General features: G+C 48.9%; 1 protein-coding gene across 2 annotated transcripts; it reads right to left on the minus strand.

Annotated features, from left to right (window-relative positions):
• Positions 1 to 10,720: 10,720 nt before the first annotated feature.
• GAS2L2 (growth arrest specific 2 like 2) lies at positions 10,721 to 23,841 on the minus strand. 2 transcript variants are annotated; one of them, XM_044993364.1, is made up of 7 exons: positions 23,223 to 23,841; positions 22,763 to 23,139; positions 19,787 to 20,025; positions 18,852 to 18,959; positions 16,511 to 16,607; positions 15,265 to 15,565; positions 10,721 to 14,335 (listed from the first exon to the last, which is right to left on the minus strand). In XM_044993364.1, exons 2-7 carry the CDS (start codon positions 23,118 to 23,120, stop codon positions 12,316 to 12,318), a joined length of 3,123 nt encoding a protein of 1,040 aa, XP_044849299.1. In that variant the 5' UTR covers positions 23,121 to 23,139; positions 23,223 to 23,841; the 3' UTR covers positions 10,721 to 12,315. The 2 variants fall into 2 exon arrangements, with proteins under 2 accessions (XP_044849299.1, XP_044849298.1); XM_044993363.1 differs by lacking the exon at positions 23,223 to 23,841 and having other exon boundaries at positions 22,763 to 23,177.
• Positions 23,842 to 24,653: the final 812 nt, after the last annotated feature.

Here is a 24,653-nt window from a genome sequence, read left to right on the forward strand (position 1 = left end):
ACTGTACCAGATGTGCTGGACGGGTACTGGAGTTCTACCTCTTGTTGCTGGAGCTGACCACTGTCAGTTTTGTATAGATTTAAAAACGATCATCATAATGAAACCAAACTAGACAATGGCCTCCTTGAAGGATAACAAAAATACTCTGTAGACAGGTACCTAGTGTTTGAGAAACATCCTACAGCTAATATAAACACGATGGTTTTAATGCTCATTTACATCAAGGATCTTTTGTGCTCCTCTGTGTAAAGGGGCATAAGCATAAATAAGTATCAGGACTGATCATTTATAAACTGAGCCAACCCAAACCCACCTACATCTTACTGTCATGGCAGGAGAACTTACTGTCATGAAAACTGAACTTCAGTTAGAAACGCCTGTTTTCCATAGTTGTTTTACCATAATTGACCTCCTAAATTCACCCCAACTTAAGGCTACTTTGCAAAGATTGACTGACATTTCAGATGTCAACGTCTCAGTTTATATGCAAGTATGTACAGTTTCCTAATAGGCAAGGCCATCTCCTTAAACTGTTTAAAAGGGCTGATCGGTAGCTGCAGTGGATCTCAGCTTCCCACTGAAAGCAGCTTAGTTCTCACACACACAGACACACATACATACGTCTCCCCCGGGATAGCCGGGGGCTGTTGTAATAGAACAAATGAAACCTGAGAGGGAAAGTTCTGTGTTCAGGCTTTACTAGAAGGCGATGCTATGATACTTTATACGCTGTTACACTTTCTGGATTCGTCTATTACTTTTGTCCTAGACAATCTTTTCCCTAAACATGACCCTTGCCAGAAGCCCTGGTGCCGTCCAATGGCAGACTCCTGAATTACATTATAGCAAGGCAGTCAAATTGTTTAAAGGTGACCTGCAAAGAAATGAAAAATTGGATTTGTGCCTCCCCTCACACACATTTTTTTCTTTTGGCTAATTTATGATTGATAAAAGAGGTCTGCCTTTTTAAAAAAAAATTCTGCTTGTGTTTTATATTTTAGAAATATAGGTCTTGTCTACCCTATTTTTCCTTGTCTACCCTGTTTTCCCTTCTTTAACTTGCTCAAACACATGAGAAACACTTGGGAGAAAAGATTTCTTGGTTAAAGTTTAAGGGAGGCGGAGGAAGCTCCCACTCCGTACCTGAGACAAACAAGTTCTCCAGTAAAATCAGACCTGCAGCTTCTAAGATAAAAAAAAATGTTTAAGCCTTCCTTATCTATAATAAAACAAAAAACCCAATATTTTCCCATTGGTAAGCTCCATTTCACAATGATGCTATTACTACCTTGGTAACACTTTTTATTAAGATGACATTTCTAAAAAAAATGAACTCTAACTAAAGTTTAATTTTTATGACCAAATCCCTGGAATCTTGCTGTCATGATCACCAGAGTCACTTGCTGGAATACAAACTATATCGAGAGCACTTTTGCAATGTGATAGGCTGTGATTTAGCTGTCTAATTACCATTACCACTAAAGAGAGGAGCATTGCTAAGTCATTATCTGCTGTGCTGAAATTGTATGCCATGTACAGTTAGGTTTGCAAAATGGAATGCCATATAACATGTAGAGAGAGAACGGAAACAAATCTACGGCTACCTAGGTACTTACACCATAGCCACTTGGAACTTCACAGTAATAATGGGTAATAGATCCTCCTGCTCCAAAAACACAGGCCTCCATCACTTGAGCTAAAGGCAAATCTCTAGTATCAATATGGGGTCTAGGACACACAGCTGAGTCCAGCCAGTAAAGAGCAGTAGTACATATTCACAGCAATCAATACATTACTCTATGAATAGTCAGTTGTAAATTCTAGGCTTATGATTCTACTGAGATTTCAGAGGACTTGGTCATGGTTTGTGACATCAGCAGAACCTTCTGCTGGAATTGTAATTCTAGAATTAACTGTTGCTTGTTATTTATCCTGTACGCTGCATGTACTACAATGTAATAACATGCTTTGCTGCAGGTGGGTCTAATGTCATCTCTTTGGTACGTCGTACTTATTAATACATTATGTCCCTATTCTTGTTCTCTAGCCAGCTTTATCCCTTAAACTTTTTTAATAAGAAAACTCATTTGTAAATGCTAATAATAAAGCATTTATAAATGTGCTATCATGTAAAAATATCATGTATTAAGCCAATACATAGATTATTATAACCCTGTATCCTGCAGTTTATAACAGAAATTGGTCTAATAAAAAAGATTTCCCCACCCACCTTATTTTTCTAATAGCCTGGGACCAACACAGCTACAACAAGACTGCAAACAGTTTATAACACACTTAGTTATAGGTTTTATAGCACTGATTAAGTATTTTGAAAAATGTTATAAATGTAATTATTATATTCTACAGTGACTCAGAGAAAATTATATTAGTAATAATAATACTTAGCATTTATATAGCATTTTTCAGCTTCAGAGTGAACTGCAGCTACAAACACCGAATCCTCACAATAGTCCGGTGGGGTGTAGTTATTTTACAGGTGGGGAAATAAGGTAGAAAGCTCAAGTGATTTGCCTAAAGCAACAGAAGGAGCTAGCGGCAGAGCTGGAACATGAATTGAGGAATTCCAGGCTTCCAAGCTCATACTCAGCCCCCCAGGTAATATTGGTTGGTGTCAGTATTGGGCTGTGAAGCCACAAAACAGGAGAGAGAAGATGACAAGCGCAATAGCATTTTTAACGACGCTCTTAATAACTATTGTAATAACTAATCACATAATTATTTATGAATTAACCTATTTCTAAAAATACCCTTAATACAAAGTGTTACCGTTCTCTCTCTTTAAACGAGGTTTAAAGAAGGAACATTTCACCATATACATTTTTACACACACAATTGTGCTTCCTTGGCAGGAAAATTGTTCCCAACTCTTCCTGGTGAGTGTCTTCCCTGGGAGGGCTCAGGCGAGAGCCACATTTCTCTCTGCACTGTGCACCTATTATTCATTGATGTACATTGGAGGAAATGTACAGACGGTGACGTGAAAGCCTCTAATTAGGAGTCTCTCTCTCTCTCTCTATTCCCTCCCATCCCTGCCCCCAGATGTTCTTCATCTGACCTGTTTAGTTTGAGGGTTTCTTGGACTTGGTTTTCCACTTCCCCTTGGGTTTCTTGTTGGAGATTCCCAATGTATCTGTAAAGCCTGTAACACACTACACCTGTTATGGGAAATCAGATTAAAATCAGGTGCATTTCCCCTTCTTCTGTACCTATGTCTCTGTCATTTTCCTGCGATGTCTGATTGGTTCTGATCCAGTCTGGCAATTCCTACCTTTCTAGAAGCAGAGCTGCTCATGCTGGTCACTTGGTGATGGTGAGGAGTGTGGATATAAGAACTAAGTCCAGCTTTTCTAATATCCTGTCTCTTGCATGGCCAGCACCAGTTTCAGAAGAAGAGGCAAAACCCCCGCAGTAGCAGATGTGGGAGAATCTACCCCTCCCCCCACCTTGCATTAGATCTGCTCCTGGTCTCTACTGGTTGAGGTTGGCTTAAGCCCTGCTACATGAGGTTTAAAATCCCTCCCCACATTTTGTGTGTCATTAATTACGTTAACTCTGCTAGTTTGATACCGAATCAAATTCTCATGCGCTTTCCAAAACCCAGCAACTTCCTACAGTTTTGTTTTTCTTTTAAAGAATCCCATTCCAGCTCCTCAATCTCAGCAAATTTCTTACTAAGGCAAATTAAGTGTATTGTTATTTTTTTCCCCCTTTGACCAGAAATCAATCTAATGTTGAATCCACCAGGTTACATTTAAAGCACAGATCTTTTAGCTGGTCACATTGAAATTGCAGTGGTTTGAAATCCAACCAAAAGGCATTGCAATTTACAGCTAACGCGGCTTTTAACTCAGGTTGGCAGCTCTGATTCAACCGCAGGCACTCCTACAGCCTTTAAACTTGAACTGTTAAGCTGCATTAGAAGCCAAGCTGCCATGTCATCACTGCTACTTTAACTTGAACTAGCTAACCCAAGTTAAGAACAGTTCTTTTTTTTTTTGCACTGTAGACATACCCTGTGTGGAGGAGGAACTGATTTTAAAGAATAGTTTTACATTGAAGATTGTATCTTTTTTACTCAGCAGAAATTATTTCTGTCTGGTTTCAGTCATACCCAAGAGGAAGGCTAGTGGAGGTTTGCCTGGTAAAGCACAGCTGGCTTGACACCCTGACATTTATCTCGCACTCTCTTTCTCTCTTAAAAAGGTCAGTTTTACAAAGCTGAAAACAATTATGAGCCAGATCAGCTGGGGGGACAAATTCAATCAGAAAAATGTGAATGATAATTGGGATTTAAGAACACTTTACGAGCTGCCCCAAAAGACACAAACCTAAAATCAAATAAGAAGGCCGTATAGGCGGTGAGGGTTGTGTTGAGCCGTGCAGCACTAAAATCACACCTTGTATGTAAAGGCAGAAGCACTGGCTGAGCCTGATTCTCCATTGCCACAGCCAGCCAGGACCACCCAAAGGATTCAACCAGGCCTGGGGCAAAGCAATTTCAGGGGGCCCCTTCCATTAAAAAAAATTGCAATACTATAGAATATCTCGTGGGGGCCCCAGCGGGGCCTGGGGCAAATTGCCCCACTTGCTCCCCCCACCCCCCAGGCTGCCCTGCAGCCAGCTTGGATGCTCATTTGCAGCCGGATAAGGGGACGTTGGTGTTTTACAGCAACTGTGCACAGCTGCAAATGGGATGAGACGGGGAGAAATCAGACCCACTGTTTTTTGTCTTGACCCGATTTCCAGCTGGCTGTGAGGGGACCTTTGCCGTGTGATGGCCCCTCCACACCACAGGGCGTGACCTTGCGAGAATTTGAAAACACTAGCTATGTAACAACCCCCAGCCTGGCGTCAATGATCACATGCAGGAATAGTGAGCACACAGCTCAGCTCTGGAGAATTGAGAGAAGATGATTCCTGAAGAGAATTTTAAAATGAGGATAGGGAACCCTAAGGGGACAAAATTTCCCAGGTCCAGGCTGCAGTCTGGCTGATCTCCTTAACCCAACCAGGCAAGACCTGCCAATAGCTAGGCCTGGAGCCTGTGAACAACAGCCTGGTTAATAGTAGCAGTTGTTAGATGCATTACAAGTTGGGTATAACTAGCACTAATTGAGGCAGAGGTTCCCTGGGCCATTGCCAGCCAAGCCTTTCACCTACATGAAACACGCATTCACCACCTGAGCTGACTGAAGACCCTGTTGTATTGAAGACCCCATTGTGAGGCCCTTACAAGCTTGGAACAGTAGCTGTAGGGTGACGGCACATCAGTGATGTCTCTGTAATCCCTCCCGTGTTGCTACTTAGGGACGAGTGCTCTAGAATGTAAAAGAGAATGAGTGCTTTTCTGTAGGTTTTTAATGAACCATCCCATAGAATTTAATAGAGAATTCTGTCCTCCAGTGTTCAGAAAAAAAGTTCATTTGGTTTTAGATTTTTTTTAGAGTAATTTCTGAAGGATCCTCTTAATTTTCTGGGTGGTGTAAGGCCCAGTTGGCCAATTTAGGAGAGGCCACTATGGCTCTGCTCCAAAGGCAACGGGAAGACTTCCATCCACTTTACTGGGTTTGGCTCAAGCTGTAGGTGCTGGAGCTCAGAACACAGTGATGCCCAATCCCTTTCCTACTCACTCTAATCACCTCACTTAATTGAACTGCCCAACTGTCATTCCTAACTGCCATGGAACCTTCAGGGGCCCCACATTCCACCTGACAATGTCTCCCCCACCTCCCCGTCGTCACTGCCACCAACTGTCATGGAACCTTCAGGGACCCCACATTCCACCGGACAACATCTCCCCCACCACCAACTGCCATGGAACCTTCAGGGGCCCCACATTCCACCGGACAACGTCTCCCCCACCTCCCCGTCGTCACTGCCTCCAACTGCCATAGAACCTTCAGGGGCCCCACATTCCACCTGACAATGTCTCCCCCACCTCCCCGTCGTCACTGCCACCAACTGTCATGGAACCTTCAGGGACCCCACATTCCACCGGACAACGTCTCCCCCACCACCAACTGCCATAGAACCTTCAGGGGCCCCACATTCCACCTGACAATGTCTCCCCCACCTCCCCGTCGTCACTGCCACCAACTGTCATGGAACCTTCAGGGACCCCACATTCCACCGGACAACGTCTCCCCCACCACCAACTGCCATGGAACCTTCAGGGGCCCCACATTCCACCTGACAACGTCTCCCCCACCTCCCCATCATCACTGCCACCAACTGCCATGGAACCTTCAGGGACCCCACATTCCACCGGACAACGTCTCCCCCACCTCCCCATCATCACTGCCACCAACTGCCATGGAACCTTCAGGGGCCCCACATTCCACCTGACAACTTCTCCCCTGCTACCGTTGCCAGATGTCTGGTTTTTGACTGGAACATCTGGACTAGAAGGGAGCCTGGCAGTCTTCAGTCAGAAAAGTCCAGTTGGCCACAGCAGGCAGCAGTGCCCACCCTTTGGCCGGGGGTTGCACTAGGGCCAGGGTACCCCTCCTTGGCGGGGCAGGAGGAATAATTAGGTATCCCCTGGGGTGGGCAGTACCCTGGGGTGGGGATGCCCCATGGCACATGGATGGCTGGGGAGCCTGGAGCAATGCCAAGCACCCAGCGTCTTGTTCTGGCTAACTTGGGTGGCACTGCCCCTGGAGTGAGGGGAGGAGAGAGGTCCTGGGCCACAGTGGGGGGGGGGCAGAATGGGGCGGGGCCACAGGGGAAAGGGGCAGAACAGTGTGGGGCCATGGGTGGGGCTGTAGGTAGAAGAGGCGGAAGGTGTGGGGAGGGAGCCCCCCCCCCCACTTGCTCTGGCCCAGGGCCCCAGGAAACCTTAATCCAGCTCCGCTTCCATTCATGTCATTGCCCAGCGCAGTGCTGCATGCACCAGGGCTATGCCTGCGAGCAGGAAGAATACCCAGCATGATGTGGGGGTCTGCCATTCTGTCCTCGTTAACACTCATGGCCTCTGCGGCCAGGGGGTGGGAAGAGCAGCAGCTGCGGCTGGAGCCACATGAAGGAGCTGCTCTCTGCTCAGCTGCTGACGCCTGACAGAGAGCAGTGGCTGGCTTCCAGACCAGGCTCCGAGAGGCAGGTGCCGCCACCAGGGGGGGGAATCCTGTCTCCCCCCCCCCCCTTCTGCCCTGATTACCATGGCCCCTCACTAGGGGGACCGACCCCTCCCTGGCCCCTGGTTCTGGGGACCGACCCCACCATGCCCCAGTCCTAGCTCCTTGCTATGGGGACAATCCCTCCCTGCCCTGGCCCCTTGCTCCGGGGACTGATCCCCACTGTACCCTGATTGGTAGGTGGGCAGGCTCTGCATTAGCTCCACCCAGCCTGGCTCTGCAGGTAGCAGGTGAGTCCCGGGAGAAAGGGGAGTGAGCGGGATGTGGGGAGTGGAGATCGAAGAGGAGTGAGCAGGGGGCGGGACCTTGGGGAAAGGGGCGGGGCAGAGGTGTATGGTTTTCAGCAATTAGAAAGTTGGCAATCCTATCTCTCCCTCTCCCCCCTCCAGCGTCACTACCACCAACTGCCATGGAAACTTCAGGGCCATCCGGTTCCACCTGATAGCTCGGTTACCTCCCCCTCAATGGCCACGGGACCATCAGGGCAAGAACATTCCTGCAGGCAGCTCACCATCTCTTTCTAGCAGCAGATGAGAGAACATGGCAAAGAATTGTCATCTCACGTTTGTCTATTCCTCCTTTCAGGTTTTGCACTTACCCGGCCCTCCCTATTCACAGATGGCCTTCCTGCTCTATAGAGGGCTATATCTCTGTTCACAAGGGTCTCTTTAGCTGCACACAGCCGCCACTGAATGCATGGAGGCTTATGAACACAGAGCAGGTCTGAGCTCCTTTAAGGCCCTCTTCAGCTGGGAACAAGTGGGACCTGACAATGGTGCTGTGTATTTCCTGATAACGGCCACATTAACCCGGATCCATGCCCCCTCCAGCTAGCCTGTCAGACACAGAGCCCTGAAGAAGGATCCCCCCTGCATCATGGGAAGCTTGTCTTCAAGCTTTAAATCCAGAAAAATGAGTTTCCAACAGGTATAAGACACAAATCTCCAACCCTTTCTCCAGACATCTGCTTCCGACTCGGTTCCTAATCTCCGACTGCCTCATTCTCATGCCACTTGAAACAATCACTAAATTGCCTCCTGATAATGAACCCTGCAGAGAGAACTGTTTTACCCGTCCTGAAAGAGGAGGAGGGACGTGATTGGTGATGAGTCATGGAGGAGAATTACTGTTAAAAGTTTCAAACCCATGTTTCTAAAGACATTATAGAAGCTACAGCAACACTAGGAAAAAAACCCTTTCAGAGAGGGCTGCGTGAAAAATTTCCACAAACTGTTTTTCAACAGAAAATTGGCTTTTCAACTAAATGAAATTGTTTGCAAAGAGTATTGGCTTTCCACAGAAAATTTTGATTTGCCCAAATGCCCCAAAACTGGAATATTTAATCTAAAAGCCGAAATATGCCATGCCATGGTGCCTGTGGGAGTTGTAATTCAGGTGTCTAAAACTCCTATTCTCTAGAGGCCAGGCTCCCCAATCCGACTCATGTCCCATGATGCATCTCCAACATGTGACTTCCGGGATGTGCCAACTACCCTCTCCAAGAAGGGAGACCGTGGTGTCTCATGGGAGATGCATTTCGCAATCAAAATGTCTTGGGTCTCAGCAGAAATATTTTACCAAAGCCTCAACATTTTCTGTTAAAACAACCCTTACTTTTCCACCCAGCTCTACTTTCAGACCATTTATCAAGGAGCTTGTAGTTCTGAACAAAGGAAATTAAGCTGTATCCAATACATTTAAATTAAATACAAGTCTGTGATGGCTCTTCTCCATTTTTGTTGGTTCTGTATATTTACAACACTCATCCAACATGGTTATGTTTGTCAAGGAATTCAACTGACCTATCTCATGAGGCCTGGTCATAAACTAACAGAACCACTCCAAGTGAATGTTTAGCTGATCAGCTAAATAATTTCATTTCATTCTTAAAAGATCCTTCTTGCCAAGTAGTTTTGTTCCATGAAAACAATGAGGAGCCCAGTGGCACCTTAAAGACTAACTGATTTATTTGGGCATAAGCTTTCATGGGTAAAAAACCCACTTCTTCAGATGCGTGGAGTGAAAATTACTCAGTTCCTATCCCAGGGACAAATGGCATTAAGCTGATACAATTCTCAGTGCCTTCCCATTGTACCTGCTCACACCAGGACTTAATCTGGTTCTTGTCTCCATTATTACACTTTAAAGGGTGGGGGGGCTTGTTTTTAGCTGTAGGTTGCTAAGGGGTGACATACACTCGATGAGATATGCAATGAAAACACTGATCCTGCAAATTCATCCTATTTCCTGACTGCTGGGGAAAGAACATTTTCACGGGCCTGGTAGGATTTTTCATGTTCAGAGAGATCACCTCCGTGATGCCTCTTTCTCTCTTCCATATTCTGTTTTCACTGGGCTGCCACCCATATTCCTTCCCCTTGTTCTGAGACCCACCATCTAGTGGGGAACCGATGAGTTGGGCAATCAAGCAACATAACCTGGGGCTGTAATTCTCAGAATCAGTGATCCCGTACCACGTCTCATACCCACAATGGGGTTGTTAATGTGTTTCTAATGACAGCAACAGAACATAATGAAAACGGAACACTTGGCAACTGTGTGGGAAATGGAAAGTGTCAAATATCCCAATGCCGACCCATTGCACTTAGGGTGGAAGACGGTGCCCCCGACACATGTCTCAAGTCAGTTTCAGCCCTGCAGCCTTAAGACTCTTGTAGAAGGTATATTGAAATTCTCACTGAATCGCTAGTCCGTTGAGATTAGGGTGACCAGACAGCAAGTGTGAAAAATTGGGACGGGGGTAGAGGTAATAGGAGCCTATATAAGAAAAAGACCCAAAAATTGGGACTGTCCCTATAAAATCCAGACATCTGGTCACCCTAGTTGAGATGGAAGCATTGCTCCACCTAGTATTACCTGCACAAAGGGTTATTAATGTTCCTTTCACCCTCACTGAATACAGTTCAGATCTAGATCTTGCTGAGGCCACCTGAAAAAACAACATGGGTGAGCTGTCCAATCAAATCACTGAGCACATGGTTGAACAGCGTCCCTGGCCTCATTTGCCATTCCTTCCCCCACCACCCTCCAGATCCACAATCTTAAATATGGAGCTGGCCACATCTGGACCTGACTGTCCTATTTCCTGCTGCCTCCATTAATGAACAGAAATTTAAAAATCCAGAACATTTTTTTTTGCAAAAAAATTCCAAATTTTTGTAAATCAGCATTCTAAAAATGCGAAAAATTCCCACCTGCTCTAATTAACAGAGACCATGCAAACTCTTGTCTTTATGAACTCATGTTTCTTATCTAATCCTCTCTTGGAAGACCTAGCCATAGGTCCAAAGTTAGGGATTTCTAATGACCCAAAGGAAAAATAGGTTGTTTGGAAACAATTTATCTCACGTAAAGCGCAACAAAGGGTTCACCTAGTAAGCTATATCATCCCTGGGTTATAGGCATCATTGCTATCAATGGATCGATCTTTGCATATCCCCATTGAAACAGAAGTTACTGAACCAGAAGAAGAGTTTTAGGAATGTCTCTATTGCACAAACACTGAGAGTTACACAGTGATCAAAGGTTTAGGAATACAATGGCTAACTGGAACAAGCAGCATTATTAATAATCACCTCAAATACTATTTCCAAGAGTTATAACAATAAAGACAATTCACACATACATTACACAGAACATTCATGTGTATCAAGACACTATGGGTGGTCTCTATAGGGCTCTGTCCTGATATCACAGGGCATCTCTAGCGCCGGCATGTTGGTTAAAAACAAGCCCACCATCTGAATCTATTATATTTCTTTCAGCTCTTGTCATTTCAAGTAATTTCCTATTTCAAATGCATTGATGGCTATTGGTTTAACAATAATAATGACAAGCTTAAAATACGTGCAGGCAACTATGGCCCAGATCCTGAGCTGAAGTAAATCAAATTTACATCAGCTGAGTGTTTGGCCTCGGTAACTTCATGAAAAAGGGGGAAATGGTCTGATTAGGGACTTTGACACAATTCATGATCTATGCCACTTCCAGTGTTTTAGAAAACTCTCTTTGAATTCAACAATAATTTTGTGAACAGAATGAGGGTGGCATGTTGCCCATTGCATATAAAAGGCAGAGCAATCTTGGGGGAACCTTTCCAAAAGCAGGGCTCTATACTTCCTTACAAGTGCAATTGGGATTCCCACTGGGATCAATACAAGATTCACCCACGGATCTAGGACAATAATAATAATATTTTGCCTTCCTCTTGTGCCTTTCGCCTGAGGATCTCAAAGTGCTTTACAAATATTCACTAAAATTCTTGGCACCTTAAGAGGTAAGCATTATTGGCCCCATTTTACAGATGGGGAAACTGAGGCACAGAGAGGTTTTTGTTTTTTTGTTTTTTTTTTAATTATTTGAACCCAATAGTCCTGCTCTAACAACGAGACCATGCTCTTTCTCCTCTTTGAATGGCCTAAATTGGCCTCTGTATTTGCAGTTTATGGGCCAAATTCTCCTCCCAATTGCACAAGTACACCATCCCTGGAAATCCACAACTGAGAGGGGAATTTGGAAGTACATCTGTCAAAGAAAAATATTACAATGGATTTGGAGTGGGTCTCAGGGGCAAGGAGAAAATGATCACTGGCATCTCCCCCTGCTGATAGTACTTGCACAGTAAAAGTATTTACATTTCCATCTGCTGGTAAAAAAAAAATTTGCTTTCATTGTACCACACTAACAGAGCTTTTCTTGGGTTAGCAGTTTCTGCCCTTTGTTTTAAGTTCTGTTCTTAGTTCCAGACTTGGGACCAAGTTTTCAAAAGATGCCTCATGTCAAATTGCAGGCTCATTTTTCCACTTTGAAGTGTTAGTGCATGTTCAAACCCAGGAGAGAGCACAAAATTGTACCTGCAGTTTTTGAGGGTCATGTCAAGGCCTCTCTGAAAATCTGCCTTCTCATCCTTCAAAATAAATGTCAAATTTCTTTGGCCCAAATGATCAGGTCACTTTTTTGAGCCACTGGGCTGAGAACTTGGGAGAACTTCAACTTCATCAGTTCACTGGCTTCGCATCTGTTGGGCCGGAGTCTCCTCTCTAACCCCGTTTCTCCAATGGGGTTGGAGGAGAACGTGGCTCCCTGTACAGCTACAAACCCTTACAACTGGGAGGCAAAATTGGCGCCAGCAGGCAAGACATCAGACCCAGGATTCCTCATCTTCTTCTGTGAGCCACACTTTGGTATCTGCTAGGACTGTCTTCTTCCCAGCTTGTGGGGAGTCACTGTGTTCCGAAAGCCAAGCCTCTTCCTCAGACTCAGCATTTCCTGTGCTGTTCTGCCTTGTGCTATCCAGGCTGTCCTGAGTTGGCTGGGTCAGATGCTTTGAGCTGTGGGCCTTCTCCTGGGCTTTGATGCTGGCCACTTTCTGTGCCTGTCGATAGGTCACTGGAGTGGGGATTTTGGATGGCCGTTTCTCAGGTCTGTTGTCCCTGCGTGGGCGGATTTTGGGGCGTAGCTTTAACTTGTAGATGGATGGCACCCGTTCGGGCTTCTTCAGGGACCTTTTGGGCTTACCTTGAGGCAGTTTGGACTTTTCAAGGCCATCCGCAGAGGCTGGAGAATTGATAGATGCCTTGGGGGCATCAGAGGCTGCCTGAGGAGCTTTGCTATTTCTACTGACTGCAGCAGACCCTGCATGGCTTGTGTGAGATGGCTGCCTCCTTGACCAGTTGCCTTTGGTTTCACTGGACACGTTCTCCTGGAACAAAGCCCCTTCTGGCTCCAGAAGCTTCTTTTCCACCTGGTTTCCATTCACCAGAGGCGAACTTGGCTGAGAGGAAACCCTCACAGCCCCCTTGGGTGGGATCTTGGTGATCCAGTTCTCCACGTCCACTGGGAGGAGCGTCTTGTGCCCCTGGGAGAGTTCGTCAATCACATCACCATAGCGGAATCCAGCCGGGTGCCATTTTGCCTCTCCACTGGGCACATAGACACCACTCCGAGGCACACCCTCACCACATGGCAAGGTCTGCCTGGCACTTGTAAAGGAAGACAGGGAGGGAGTGGAGGACCTGAGCCCACTTATGTCACTGGCGGCGGTGACGCTCGCTGTGCTGCAGTCCAGAGTGAAGTCGTCCAGCTGGTTCCCCTCAGGGCAGTGGTTTTCGTCAGAATCAGCCTCTAGAACCTTTATGTTGGATAAGATCTCATCTTCTAGGCTCCTGTACAGCGCCTGCTCCTGGGCCGGGTTGATGGGCAAAGGTGTATACACCCGTTCCCTCTCCTCTGTGGAGCCTAATGGATCTCCACCACTCCTGCTGCTGTCTTTAGTGTTTCCTGGCTCTACCTCCTGCACCAGTCTGGTGTTTGGACCCTTGTCCTTCCCTGCTGGAGCTGACTGGCCAAGTCTGTCTTTTGGGCTAGTGGGAAGATTGGTCGTCAATGTCTCTGGCTTGACTGCCCCATCGCACTGTCTGTGCCCCTGAGAGCCAGCCTCGGCCCTGGACACGACTTTGTTCTTTGAGAGAGCTGGGGCTTTTGCCATTTCACCGGCAGGGACTTTCCACCCATTTCGGAGGCGGGGCTCCCCCTGGTAGCTCTGAACAGGGGTTGGGGGCCTGCTGAATGCGGGGCCGGCTTTGACTGGGATCTTAGTGCTACTTTCCTGTTTTGGAGTCTGGCCCATGTGTTTGACTGGGGAGGATGGCCGCCCAACCCCAGCATCCCCCCAGCCACGTGCAGCGTTGTGGCTCTGTGCAGCTCCCTTGGAATCCCGTTGTGGGGAGAGGTGAAGGGGTTTCATTGGGCTGGAGGAACGGACCATCCCAGGAAAGGTCTTGACCCCTGATTCCTGAGGCTTGTGAGCCTGTGGAAAGCGTTTTACTCCATACTGGGCGCTCCTTGGTGGCTGAGCTGTCCTGTCCTTTGGCACTGTCATCTGTGGCCTGGACTCTGTACACCTGGCTTGCACAAACCTAGCTGGGTCCTTCTGATTCATCCCAGAGATTCTACTAGTCTGTCGCCCTCTCTGGGGCTCTGGGAGAGCTTCCGAGGCGCCAGAACCATCCTCCTCGCTTCCAGTCAGCAGCGATGTCAGGGAGGACATAGAAACGCACAGCTTATCCCGCCCGCTCTGGGTGGAGGAGTTCTGGTGGGTAGCAGATCTTTCTTCAGCAAACAGCTGCCTCCGCGAAGGAGTAGCAGACCGCTCTGTTGCCCTATAACAGAGACAAAGCATCAGATCGGTGTGTCAGTCGCCTCTAGCCCTAGGGAGGCGGGTACCTGCGTTGCTCTGGGCGTGAAGCTGGTTCTGTGCTGACAAGCAGTGGGAGGGCGTACACATCCCACGTTAGCAGCTGTAACCATTTGCCTTGTGATGCACTGACAAGCTGGCACAAAGGCCAGTGCAGGCCACCCCCCTGGGAGGTGCTGACAAGCTCAAAGTCAGCAAAACAGGGCCCCGTAATGTCATCAACTCCACTAAAAAACACAGGCGTGGGGGTTTAGCTACTTACATTTTGGTGCTGCTGAGAGCAAGGGGCTGAGTGAGCTGCCTGAAGTCAGTTAGCACAGGCAGCTCTGCCAGCGCATCCCTAGCCTGACCTACCACCCACCCTATCAGCACGGAGACATCACCCAGACAGCCAATAATCCACCCCCATCTGGAAACAGTCTTCTCTCTACCTCTTCCAGTTCCAGGCCTTGGCCTACAGCTCTGCCAGTGCCCCTCAATCCTGACCTGCTGTTCCTAGCACGCACAAGCACTGCCAATGACCCTCAAGCCAGTCCTGGGGCCTCACTTGAGCAGAAACCCTATAGCAGTTAAGTGACTCCCTCCAGCTGATCCTGAGATGACCCTGAGGAGCACTGAAGGCGGCCATGGCCAACTATGCTCAAGCTTGAAACAGCTCCTTTGAGGTGGGAACCAAACAGGAACAACGGGTGGACTGGGAGTCCTGGAAGGCACCACAAAAGAGGCCTGGCTAGCATGAAAATGCACCATTCACTGTGTAATTCTCCAGCTTTGTCCAATGCCAGCCGCTCTTCAGTGGCTGTGTCAGTGACTATAGCGACTGCTCAGCACAGCATCCGTGGGAGTCATCCGGGAAACCAAGCCCAAGGCCTTTCGCAAACGTCTTTTCATTACCTGGCCGAAGGGACCCTCCTGGGTTCTGACTGATCCCGCGGGGGCCTGGGCCGGGAATCCTTCTTGCTGGTGCTCTCTGGCGATGCAGATGAACGAAGCTTCCGGCTGGCGCTGAAGCTCTGTGGGGTGTAGGTCCTCCACTCCACTGGGGGCAGTGGGCTTTGGGACCTGCTCACGATCAGGGTGGGCTGGGGCTTCTTTGGGTTGTCCGTCCTGGGTGTCGGGCAGACCTTGATCTCATGCTGCACCTGTACTGCCTGCAGCCTTTGAGGGCTTGTCAGCTTGACAGCCTGTTTGTGAGCTGTGAAGAGATTCAGGGATTCAGGATCTCTGGTCACCGCACGCCGGTGGATTAACCTTTTGGGGTAGCTGTACCGGTGTGCCAGACCTAAGCAGTGCCAGATATTACCAACCACTTCTGCTTCAACTGTGCATGTTCTAACTCACCATGGAGACTGGGGTAGACCAGAATTGATGCCAGTCCTCTCCAAGCCACATGGTGAAAATCCCTTGTGAATACTCACAATGGATGGAAAGCTGGCACTGTGGCACACCTAGGAATTTCACATGGGTCTTTAACCTCCAGGAATAATTTATTCAGCTGGAATAGAGCAAGATCTCATTGTCTTATGACATTTCTACCATCCAGGTGCTGAAATGCAGTGAGATCCGATCTCACATTATTCTGCCGCCTTAATTGGTTCCCTGAGGCATTTAAAACCTTGTGAAATATACCAAAAAAACCCTAAATACAATAGTCCCAAAGGGCAATTCCTACACACACCCCTAGGCAGGACTGAGGTATTGTAGGTCCCTCTCCCGTCTGAAGTGCCAGCCTGACCTCTAGTGGCGCTATGTGAGACAAATGGCTTCCCAGGAGCCTTCTCCATGCTGTAAGGAGTCATCTGCCTCCTGCTACAAGAACCCAGAAAGAAATGACCCCTACCAAAAAGTTCATGTGACCCTGTCAGAATAGATACAGGCTGAACTGCTTTCCACCCAGCACAGCAACCATGGGCGAGCCTAGGGAATTGTTCAGATTGGATGTCCTTCTCCTGTCTGTCTATGCTTCTTTGCTGTGACCCACAGAGTCTTCTACTACTGAAGACCTGTAGCCTGATGACGGCATGGGACACCCACCCACCAGATTCGAACCTCATCCAAGGCGAAGGGTCACCCCCCATGCGGCCCTCTCCAAGGCTGCACACATGGAACCTGCCGACTGAAGCAGAACAAGGAGACTTACACAGCGAGGTACACCGGCAGGGATCATGCTTATCCAGATAATGTTCCAGCGTGTCCCAGCCACCTCCAACCCGCACCATCACATGATTCCGGAGGATCTGGAACAAACAGAGCATCCATGACCGAGGGGCTCACCTGGGCCTGCAGCGTCCTGGGCTAAAAATGAGTGAAAGCTCAACAGATGGATGTCACCATCCTGTTGGTTTTATTCCAGTGAAGTATATACAGTATTTCACATGCACATGACTGTGGATGCACACAGGGTTACATGCACACATATAATAATAATTCCAGGTGCCACAGCATACAGTGGTTTTCATGGTAATAGGTGGGGAGAGAACCCAGGACCTTTGTCTTCCAAAACAGCCTCTACCCGTTGAATGAAAGGAGAACCTCATATTCTCTGTGAGCCAGCTAAGAGATAACATCCTCAAACAGATGTGCGGCCAGGTTTTCCAAAGAGATCAGGGCCAGATTTTGCAGTGCTTGGTGCCCCAGATTTTCCAAAGAGCTCAGCACCTGTTGTGTTAATACAGCACAGCCAGTGCACATTCAATGTGCTGAGCTCTTCTGGAAATCCCAGCGCTACGGACTGACCCTGATTGGTGCAGAATATCCTAGTCTTCCACTGACTTCATTGCTCAGCCCATCTCAGGAGCAGCGTTTACCTCGTACACTACAATATATGCATGCAAACACATGCACACATTTGGTTTACATGCCTGCCTATGCATGCATACTTAGCCATGCATATGGTTGCATACATGTGCGTGCACACACCTGCATGTCTGCTTTTACCCGGCTACATGTGGACAATGTGTAAAAAAATCATGTAGTCCAAAGGGGATTTGAATTCACTCAGATGAACCAGAAGGGGTGGAGGACCTGCAGCCTGGAGCACAGTAGCATATGCCTCCTGCCATGGAAAAGATGCAGGTTCTCACACACAACGCAATACAGAGCTTGCTACCACTATGTCTTACTCCAGCAGGATGCCTCAGGGACCCAGTGGTTATTCAGGTAATTGAGAGGTGTACATGCAGGTCAGACCATGATGGCATCTCTGACGGCAGGAGAGGGGTTTGAGGGTTAATATGGGTGGCCACCCCCACAAAGAGAAGAAAATCTGAGGGTCCTCTCCAGTCAACCATAACCTGCAGGGCACATGACTTCCACTGAAATCACGGATTTATAGATTTGTAGATTCTAGGACTGGAAGGGACCTCAAGAGGTCATTGAGTCCAGTCCCCTGCTCTCATGGCAGGACCAAATACTGTCTAGACCATCCCAGACAGACATTTATCTAACCTACTCTTATATCTCCAGAGATGGAGATTCCACAACCTCCCTAGGCAGCTTATTCCAGTGTTTAACCACCCTGACATTAGGAATGTTTTCCTAATGTCCAACCTAAACCTCCCTTGCTGCAGTTTAAGCCCATTGCTTCTTGTTCTATCCTTAGAGGCGAAGGTGAATAAGTTTTCTCCCTCCTCCTTATGACACCCTTTTAGATACCTGAAAACTGCTATCATGTCCCCTCTGTCTTCTCTTTTCCAAACCAAGGCTATCAGCCAGGAAAGTTAATGAAGGGACTTAGAGACCTGAAAGATACCCACTGAACAGAATACAGAGGGGGGTGGAGATGGGAGCCTATGTTTCCCCCCCCACAGTGAATGCAGCGCTGGTGAAAGGCACCAGACTGACAGCTCTGGAGGCTGGAACCCTGTACTCATCCACTGGACAGCTGGTATGGCACTGACAGCACCAAGGGGAGCTTCCCTCACCCAGCCCCATTCAGCTCAGACCCAGAAAGAGCACTTCTAGGGAGAAAGGGGAACTCACTCTCCATGGCCCAGCCAGTCCAACCAACAGGCCGGCTGGAGCGGTGGGGTTTTGAGACGTCGTCCCCTGTCCTACTAGGGAGCGGAGTGACATCAGAGGGCTTCAGTGTTAGCTGTCCCATCCTACTTAAGGTGAAGACATGCAGATCCCGTTACTAATCCTCACTGCCACTCAGCCCCTTCCCCTGAATGCGTTTTGTGGTGTGCTACCGCACCATGGTATGAAATCTCTGCCTTGCTAACGGTCACGGTGCTGTTACTCTGACTCTGGCAGCCTCGCTCGCCATATTGACACATGCCATCTTTTGGGATGGGACCAGGCACAACCAGAGGTGAAGAGCCCGTGTTTGGTGAATCCCACCCCAGAGATCCACCATCCCAGCCCCAGGTGGTAGCAGCAGTGCAGGTGCCCCTCCTACCCCCAGAGTAGATTAGAAGTTCCTGGTATTATTATACAGACCAACATAACAGCACCTGGAAAGCACACACCCCTGGACTTACCCTGACAAAAATAAGGGTGTTGGAATCGCCCACGCGGTATTTTCCTTCAGACACCTTCATCATGGAAAACTGGACTGGGCACGTGCACCGGCTCACCAGGTGCTGGACCTGCAGAGTCCAAGGCAAACCATTCATGGTCAACATGAGGAAAGTGCTACTCCCTGTGCATCCTGGATACCATTGTAGCCTTGGGGAGGGGCGTGCTAGGCTCCTTGGGCCTATTCTCCATCAGAGAGACTGGGTGCCAGGGCTTATCCAAATCTCATCAAAGCCACTCGATCCTGTAAAAACAGCCTGGAAATCCCACACGAAAAGATTTCTGCTGCTGCCTTCTTGTGATTGGGCCCTGAAAAACAGGCTTCTGGCTCTGGCTGTATTTGGAAACTGGAAGCACAGAAGCCACCACAAAATTAAAAAAAAATCAACGGGTCGGGGAGGAAATTAACTGAACATTCTTGAACCTCTAAGAAGGTCAGGATCACCTAGCGCTCGATGTCAAGATCCAGGAAGTTGAAGCCAGGCTAATTTGGGCCTTTGGAGTTCTAACTGGGGCCAGCTGATGATTGAAGACATCGGTTCCCTTTGCCCTATTCCATTCAGTAATTTGACCCTTATTATCTTCTAACCCCAGTTAGTGCCACTAACCACCAGGGAGTCTCGCCTGCTGGAAACAGAGGCGCAGAACTCCTGCTAACTCTGTCGGATTTTAAATACCCAGGTGCACTGAGCGGAGAAGAAGAATCTCTCACATTCAGGTAGCAGCTTCCTCCCTGAAAGGTCCCAAAGTAGACTGCATATACAGAGGACCTCCCGCAACATTGAGACAGGCCCCCAGTCAGGTCCTCCTGAAGTTCATACCTGGACAGAACAATGAGTATCAGGGAACTCAGACCCCCAGTGCCTGCTGGTGCCTTACAGCGTCCCCTCTTCCTTACCATCTGGTCCAGATTCTTGAAGTCACAAGGCTTCCTCTGGGGCTTGGGAAGTGGGGTATCCTCAGGGGGGAGGTCCATCTCCTCTCGGATCTCCTCCTCAATCTCCTCCTCCATTTGGATCAGGGTGGGAGCACTCATCCCGAAGCGAGAGGCCCGGCGGGCCACCTCCAGCAGGCACAGCACAAAGTTCTTCTCGTTCTTCCTCAGCACCAGGTCCTCCGTCTCAAACATCAGCACCTCTGGGGCACAGCGAACGAGCAAAACGTGGGATGAAGGAGGGGAAGGATGGAGAGAAGGAATGAGAGACAAGGGCAGAGCTAGTGAGAGCAGCAGCGGCTGCTCTGGCAGGGGTGGTGAATTGTCCCACCGATGCAGCGTGTATGCAATGATGTGTGTTCAATCACATGGCCACAGATCTCTGCAACAGGGACTGTCTGATGCAGGAAGAGCTAAGCAAGGCCTGGTGTGGTGAGACAGTATGAGTGAGAGCCAGGGAGCCGACTGTGCAGACATGGGTGCAGATTTACCCTCAGTGTTTAACCTCTTCAGGCCTAAGGGGGTACAGTAAGTGGTGGGACACATATTGGATATGCCCTGCCCTGATAGGCCAAGTGAAGGGATACTTGCATGGAATATCCTTGATATACCAAGCAAATGTGTAGGTACATATGAGGTGTCAGTATCCTTGCATGAACATACACCAGGGGTTCTTTAGGTATAAATATCCTGCTCATGAGATGCCAGGCAAGTGGGCATTCAGCCCCACCTTACAGTGGGAGAGTGAAGGACCTCACTCTGCTTAGTGTAGCAAAAGGAAGACCTAGAGGTGACTCGAGCATGGTGTATAAGCACCTTTGTGGGAAGACAATGCTGGCTCTTTAATTTCATCTAAGGGAGAAAAGTAGAATAAAAGCCAATGGCTGGTAAAAACAACAAGGAGTCTGGTGGCACCTTAAAGACTAACAGATTTATTTGGGCATAAGCTTTTGTGGGTAAAAAACCCACTTCTTCAGATGCAATTGGCTGGTAGTCAGACAAATTCAAGCTAGAAATAAAGCACAATTTTGAATAGGGACGGTGATTAACTGTAGGCGCTAACTCCCAAGAGAAGGGGTGGATTCTCAGTCTCTTGACATCTCCAAATAAGGCCTTTCTGGAAGAGGTGCTTGGACCAAACACAAACCACTGGGCTCAACGCAAGAGTAACTGGGGGAAGCTCTCTGGCCTGGGTTATACAGGAGGTCAGACTAGAATGATCTAATGGTCCCTACTGGCCTCCTGATCTATGAATCACTAGCATGCTCAGCTCCTTTCTGGAAGTGGACGCTAATGTGATAAAGTGAGGCCTGGAGCACAGACACTGCTTTGGCTAGGGAAGGGTTAAACAGAATCTGGGCTCCTCCTGACTTCAGCTGTTCAAGGACCTGAGGACCAAAGGCCGGGTTCTGTGTAAGAGAACCAAGGCCTGGATTACCCCAACCGTAGCCAGCAGAAATGCTGCCAGTTTGACCAAGGAACTAAAACCACCACGTGGGCACAACCTCAGCCAGTCAATGAGGCAGAGATTTACACACTGCTAGAGCACCCCCCTCTCTGACCCTAGCTCCCAGTGCAATGAGAGAGGAAATAAGGAACTACAGGAAGGCAGTGCTGTGTTAAAGACATTCACGGCCGCTGCTGCACTGGGCTCTAGCGCAGGCTGACAAAGATGATGTTCAAGGAGCAATGCAAATAAATCCAACCTACTAGTCGCCTCTGACACACAGCGCTCTTACGTCTCTTTGCCAACTGCCATCCCTACTGCAGTTTGTTGTTATTGTAGGGTTGCCAGTGCTAACTTTAAATCAGATTTGCAATTCTTTTTTTAGGGGGTGGGGAAAGCGTCCCGACTGCCAGCGCGTTGTTGTTATTGTTATTCATTATTTGTATTGTGGTAGCACCTGGAGGCCCCAACTGAGAGCGGGGCCCCTTTGCGCTGGGTGCTGCGCATACACACAGCGAGAGACCCACCCTGCCCCACGGCACTGACAAGCGAAATAGACAAGACACACAAGAAGGTGAGAGAAACAAAGGATATCGGCCCCCTTTGCAGATGGGGAAGTGAAACCCAAAGAGATGAACTGAATTGCCTGAGCTCATGTGGCTGCTCAGTGGCAAAGTCAGGAACAGAATCCAGGCCAGTGCCTTAGGACCCAATACTAGACAACCTGCCCTCTCTTAAGATGCTTTCACTAGGAGGCTGGTGAAGCTCTGGAAGGGGTTACCTAAGGAGGTGGTGGAATCTCCATTCTTAGGAGTTTTTAAGGCCTGGCTTGACAAAGCCCTGGCTGGGATGATTTAGTTGGGATTGGTCCTGCTTTGAGCAGGGGGTTGGACTAGATACCTCCTGAGGTCCCATCCAACCCTGATATTCTATGATTCGTCTCAGAGCTGAATCCCCAGAATGCTACTCAGTTTGGGCAAAGTTTAATGAGAAGGGAGGGAGAACGCTCTCGTGATCGAGGCTCAGGATGGGTCAGGACACCTGGGGCCTCCCTAATTGGGCCACTTTGTGACCTTGAGCAAGCGGCTTCCCTCCAGTTTCTCCTGTCTATAAATGGAGAATAAAGATGGGGGTGGCAGGGCTAAGTGAATGTTTGCCAAGTGCTTTGAGATCCTCAGCGAGAAGGCGTTAGGAAAGAGCGAACTATATTAGACTGTCAGCTTTTTGGGGGGGCAGGAGCCATCTTTTTGTTCTGTGTTTGTACACATCAGGCACAGTAGGGTCTGGTCCATGGCTGGGGCTCCTACAGGCTACCTTAATACACCTAATAAATAACGCACAACGCCCAGCACAAGGTGCCTGGTCCTAGGCACCAAAGCAAGACAAATAAATAATGAGCAGAAAAAGCATTGCCATGGGCTGAGGCAGCAAGAAATAAAGAGACATGAAAGGAATGGAAAGAAACTGGAGGGAAAGATCAGAATCCTGTTTACCTTTAATATCCATCTCCTTCCTGCACCACTGGATGAAGTTAGACACGTTATCCCTGGCCTGGAAGGTCCCTGGCTGGGCAGAGTCATTACAAGTCACCCCATATCCGGGCAGCTGGAGCTTGTGGGCCAGGCCCGGATAGTCGCGGGAGAACTCTCTGGCCACGTGGGTGATGTTGTTGGCATGGTAGCACAGCATGGAGCCCGTCTCCAGCACCTCCAGGAGGGACCCAACGTTGACGTCCCAGTCATAGAGCTCCTTGAGCCACTCGGCCAGGTCCTCCTTCATGGCGTAGAGATACTGCTCGCTGGACTTGTAGGGCCGGATGCTCTGCACCGTGGCCCCCTGAATCCCCGCCATCTTGCCATGAGACGCGGGGCTAAAGGGAGACAGAGAAGGAGCATCAAAGACTTCCATGCAGGACACTGAACCATCAACTCCTTGGTTTGGTTCCAGACTTACCCAGGTATGGTGAGTTTCCACGTCTCCGTCCCCAGAGCGGGTTCTCATGGGCCTGTCCCTGGGCCCCCCATCGCCACGGCTCTCGCCAAACTGCAGCGCGCAAAGGACACCCCTGATCTAGGCGGAAAAAGTCACAATATTTCTCCCCTCCTGCGGAGCGGCAAGGTCAGCGGTGGCAAAGCTCCATTTGGTCCCCTAGTCGTGGGTAAGATCCCCTAGCCATCGCAATTGCATTCCTTCAGGGAGAGCAAGTGCCACCATCCATCCCACACGCAGACGCTCGGCTCCTCCGAGCCCTCCACCGGAAGGTGCTGTCCTGACGCCTCATTCCTGCGCCCACGGAGCCCACGCTGCCCCAGCCCGCTGGGGGAACCTGCCTGCAGTCTCGCCCCATTGCGAGGGGACACACATTCCTATGCTGGGAACTGACCTTCCCCCCGAACGCTCTCCCTCTTTCTTCAACAAGGAGCTGGGGCGTTTTGCCTTCACCCAGAGCTCCTGCTGCCTGCCCCTCACGCCCCTGGGACTGTCAGAAGCCTCTCTCCGTCCCCCGAGGGGTTCCTTGGAGCGGGAGTCAATTTAAACGGGAAATCACCCCTCCTGGACAGCCCAGTGTTTTGCTTCCTTTCCCCAAGTGCTGTTCTCTTCTCCTTGGTGACAGAGACTTGCTACAAACACTCCCTGTTAACCCCGTAGGCTCCTGCTTTCCCAACCAACGTGCCTAGTTCCTTTTTTTTTTTTTTTTAAAGCAACAATCGTCCCAAACCAGGAGATTTTAATACAAATCTGAACTCCTCCAAACTTTGGGAGCATTTGGGTCTGGAGCATTGGTTTGGGGCCAGCTGTTCAGCAATAGCATAGGACACTGGGCCATGTTTCCTCCAAGGATCTCAAAGCACTTTACAACCATTAATGAACTGATCCGCAGTTCCTCCTCCCGCCCTGCCCAACACCCTCTGTGCAGTACTGTAGGTCAGTCCCATCTTCCCCATTTTACAGATTGGCAAACTGAGGCACTGTGAGGGGGAAGCGGCTTGGTCAGGGTCATACAGCGAGTCGGTGAGAGACCCCCAGGAGTCCCAGTCTCCTGCTCGAAATGCTAAACACACCAGGACAAATCCCATTCCACCCATGCAGCCCTGCTGAAGTTAGTCCAAGTGGATAGCCATAACTGAGGTTAAAATGAAAACCAGAGTGCCAGAGCGTCAGCTGGGGTGTAAATCAAAACATGTCCACTAGAGCCATGGTCCATTCACACCAGCTGAGGATCTGGCCCAGCACCTTTCAAAACCAGGCACTGCAGGACCCGGGCTCATCCAGTCTGCGTAACAGTCTCTAGTGTCACACGCCACCTGGAGACTGGGCGCGATCAGGAGGGCTACCACATTTTGGTGTCTGTTTTCTGGGACAGAACAATCACACCATGGTGCC

The sequence above is a fragment of the Mauremys mutica genome, chromosome 19 (assembly GCF_020497125.1).
Source record: "Mauremys mutica isolate MM-2020 ecotype Southern chromosome 19, ASM2049712v1, whole genome shotgun sequence".
Lineage (NCBI taxonomy): Eukaryota > Metazoa > Chordata > Testudines > Geoemydidae > Mauremys > Mauremys mutica.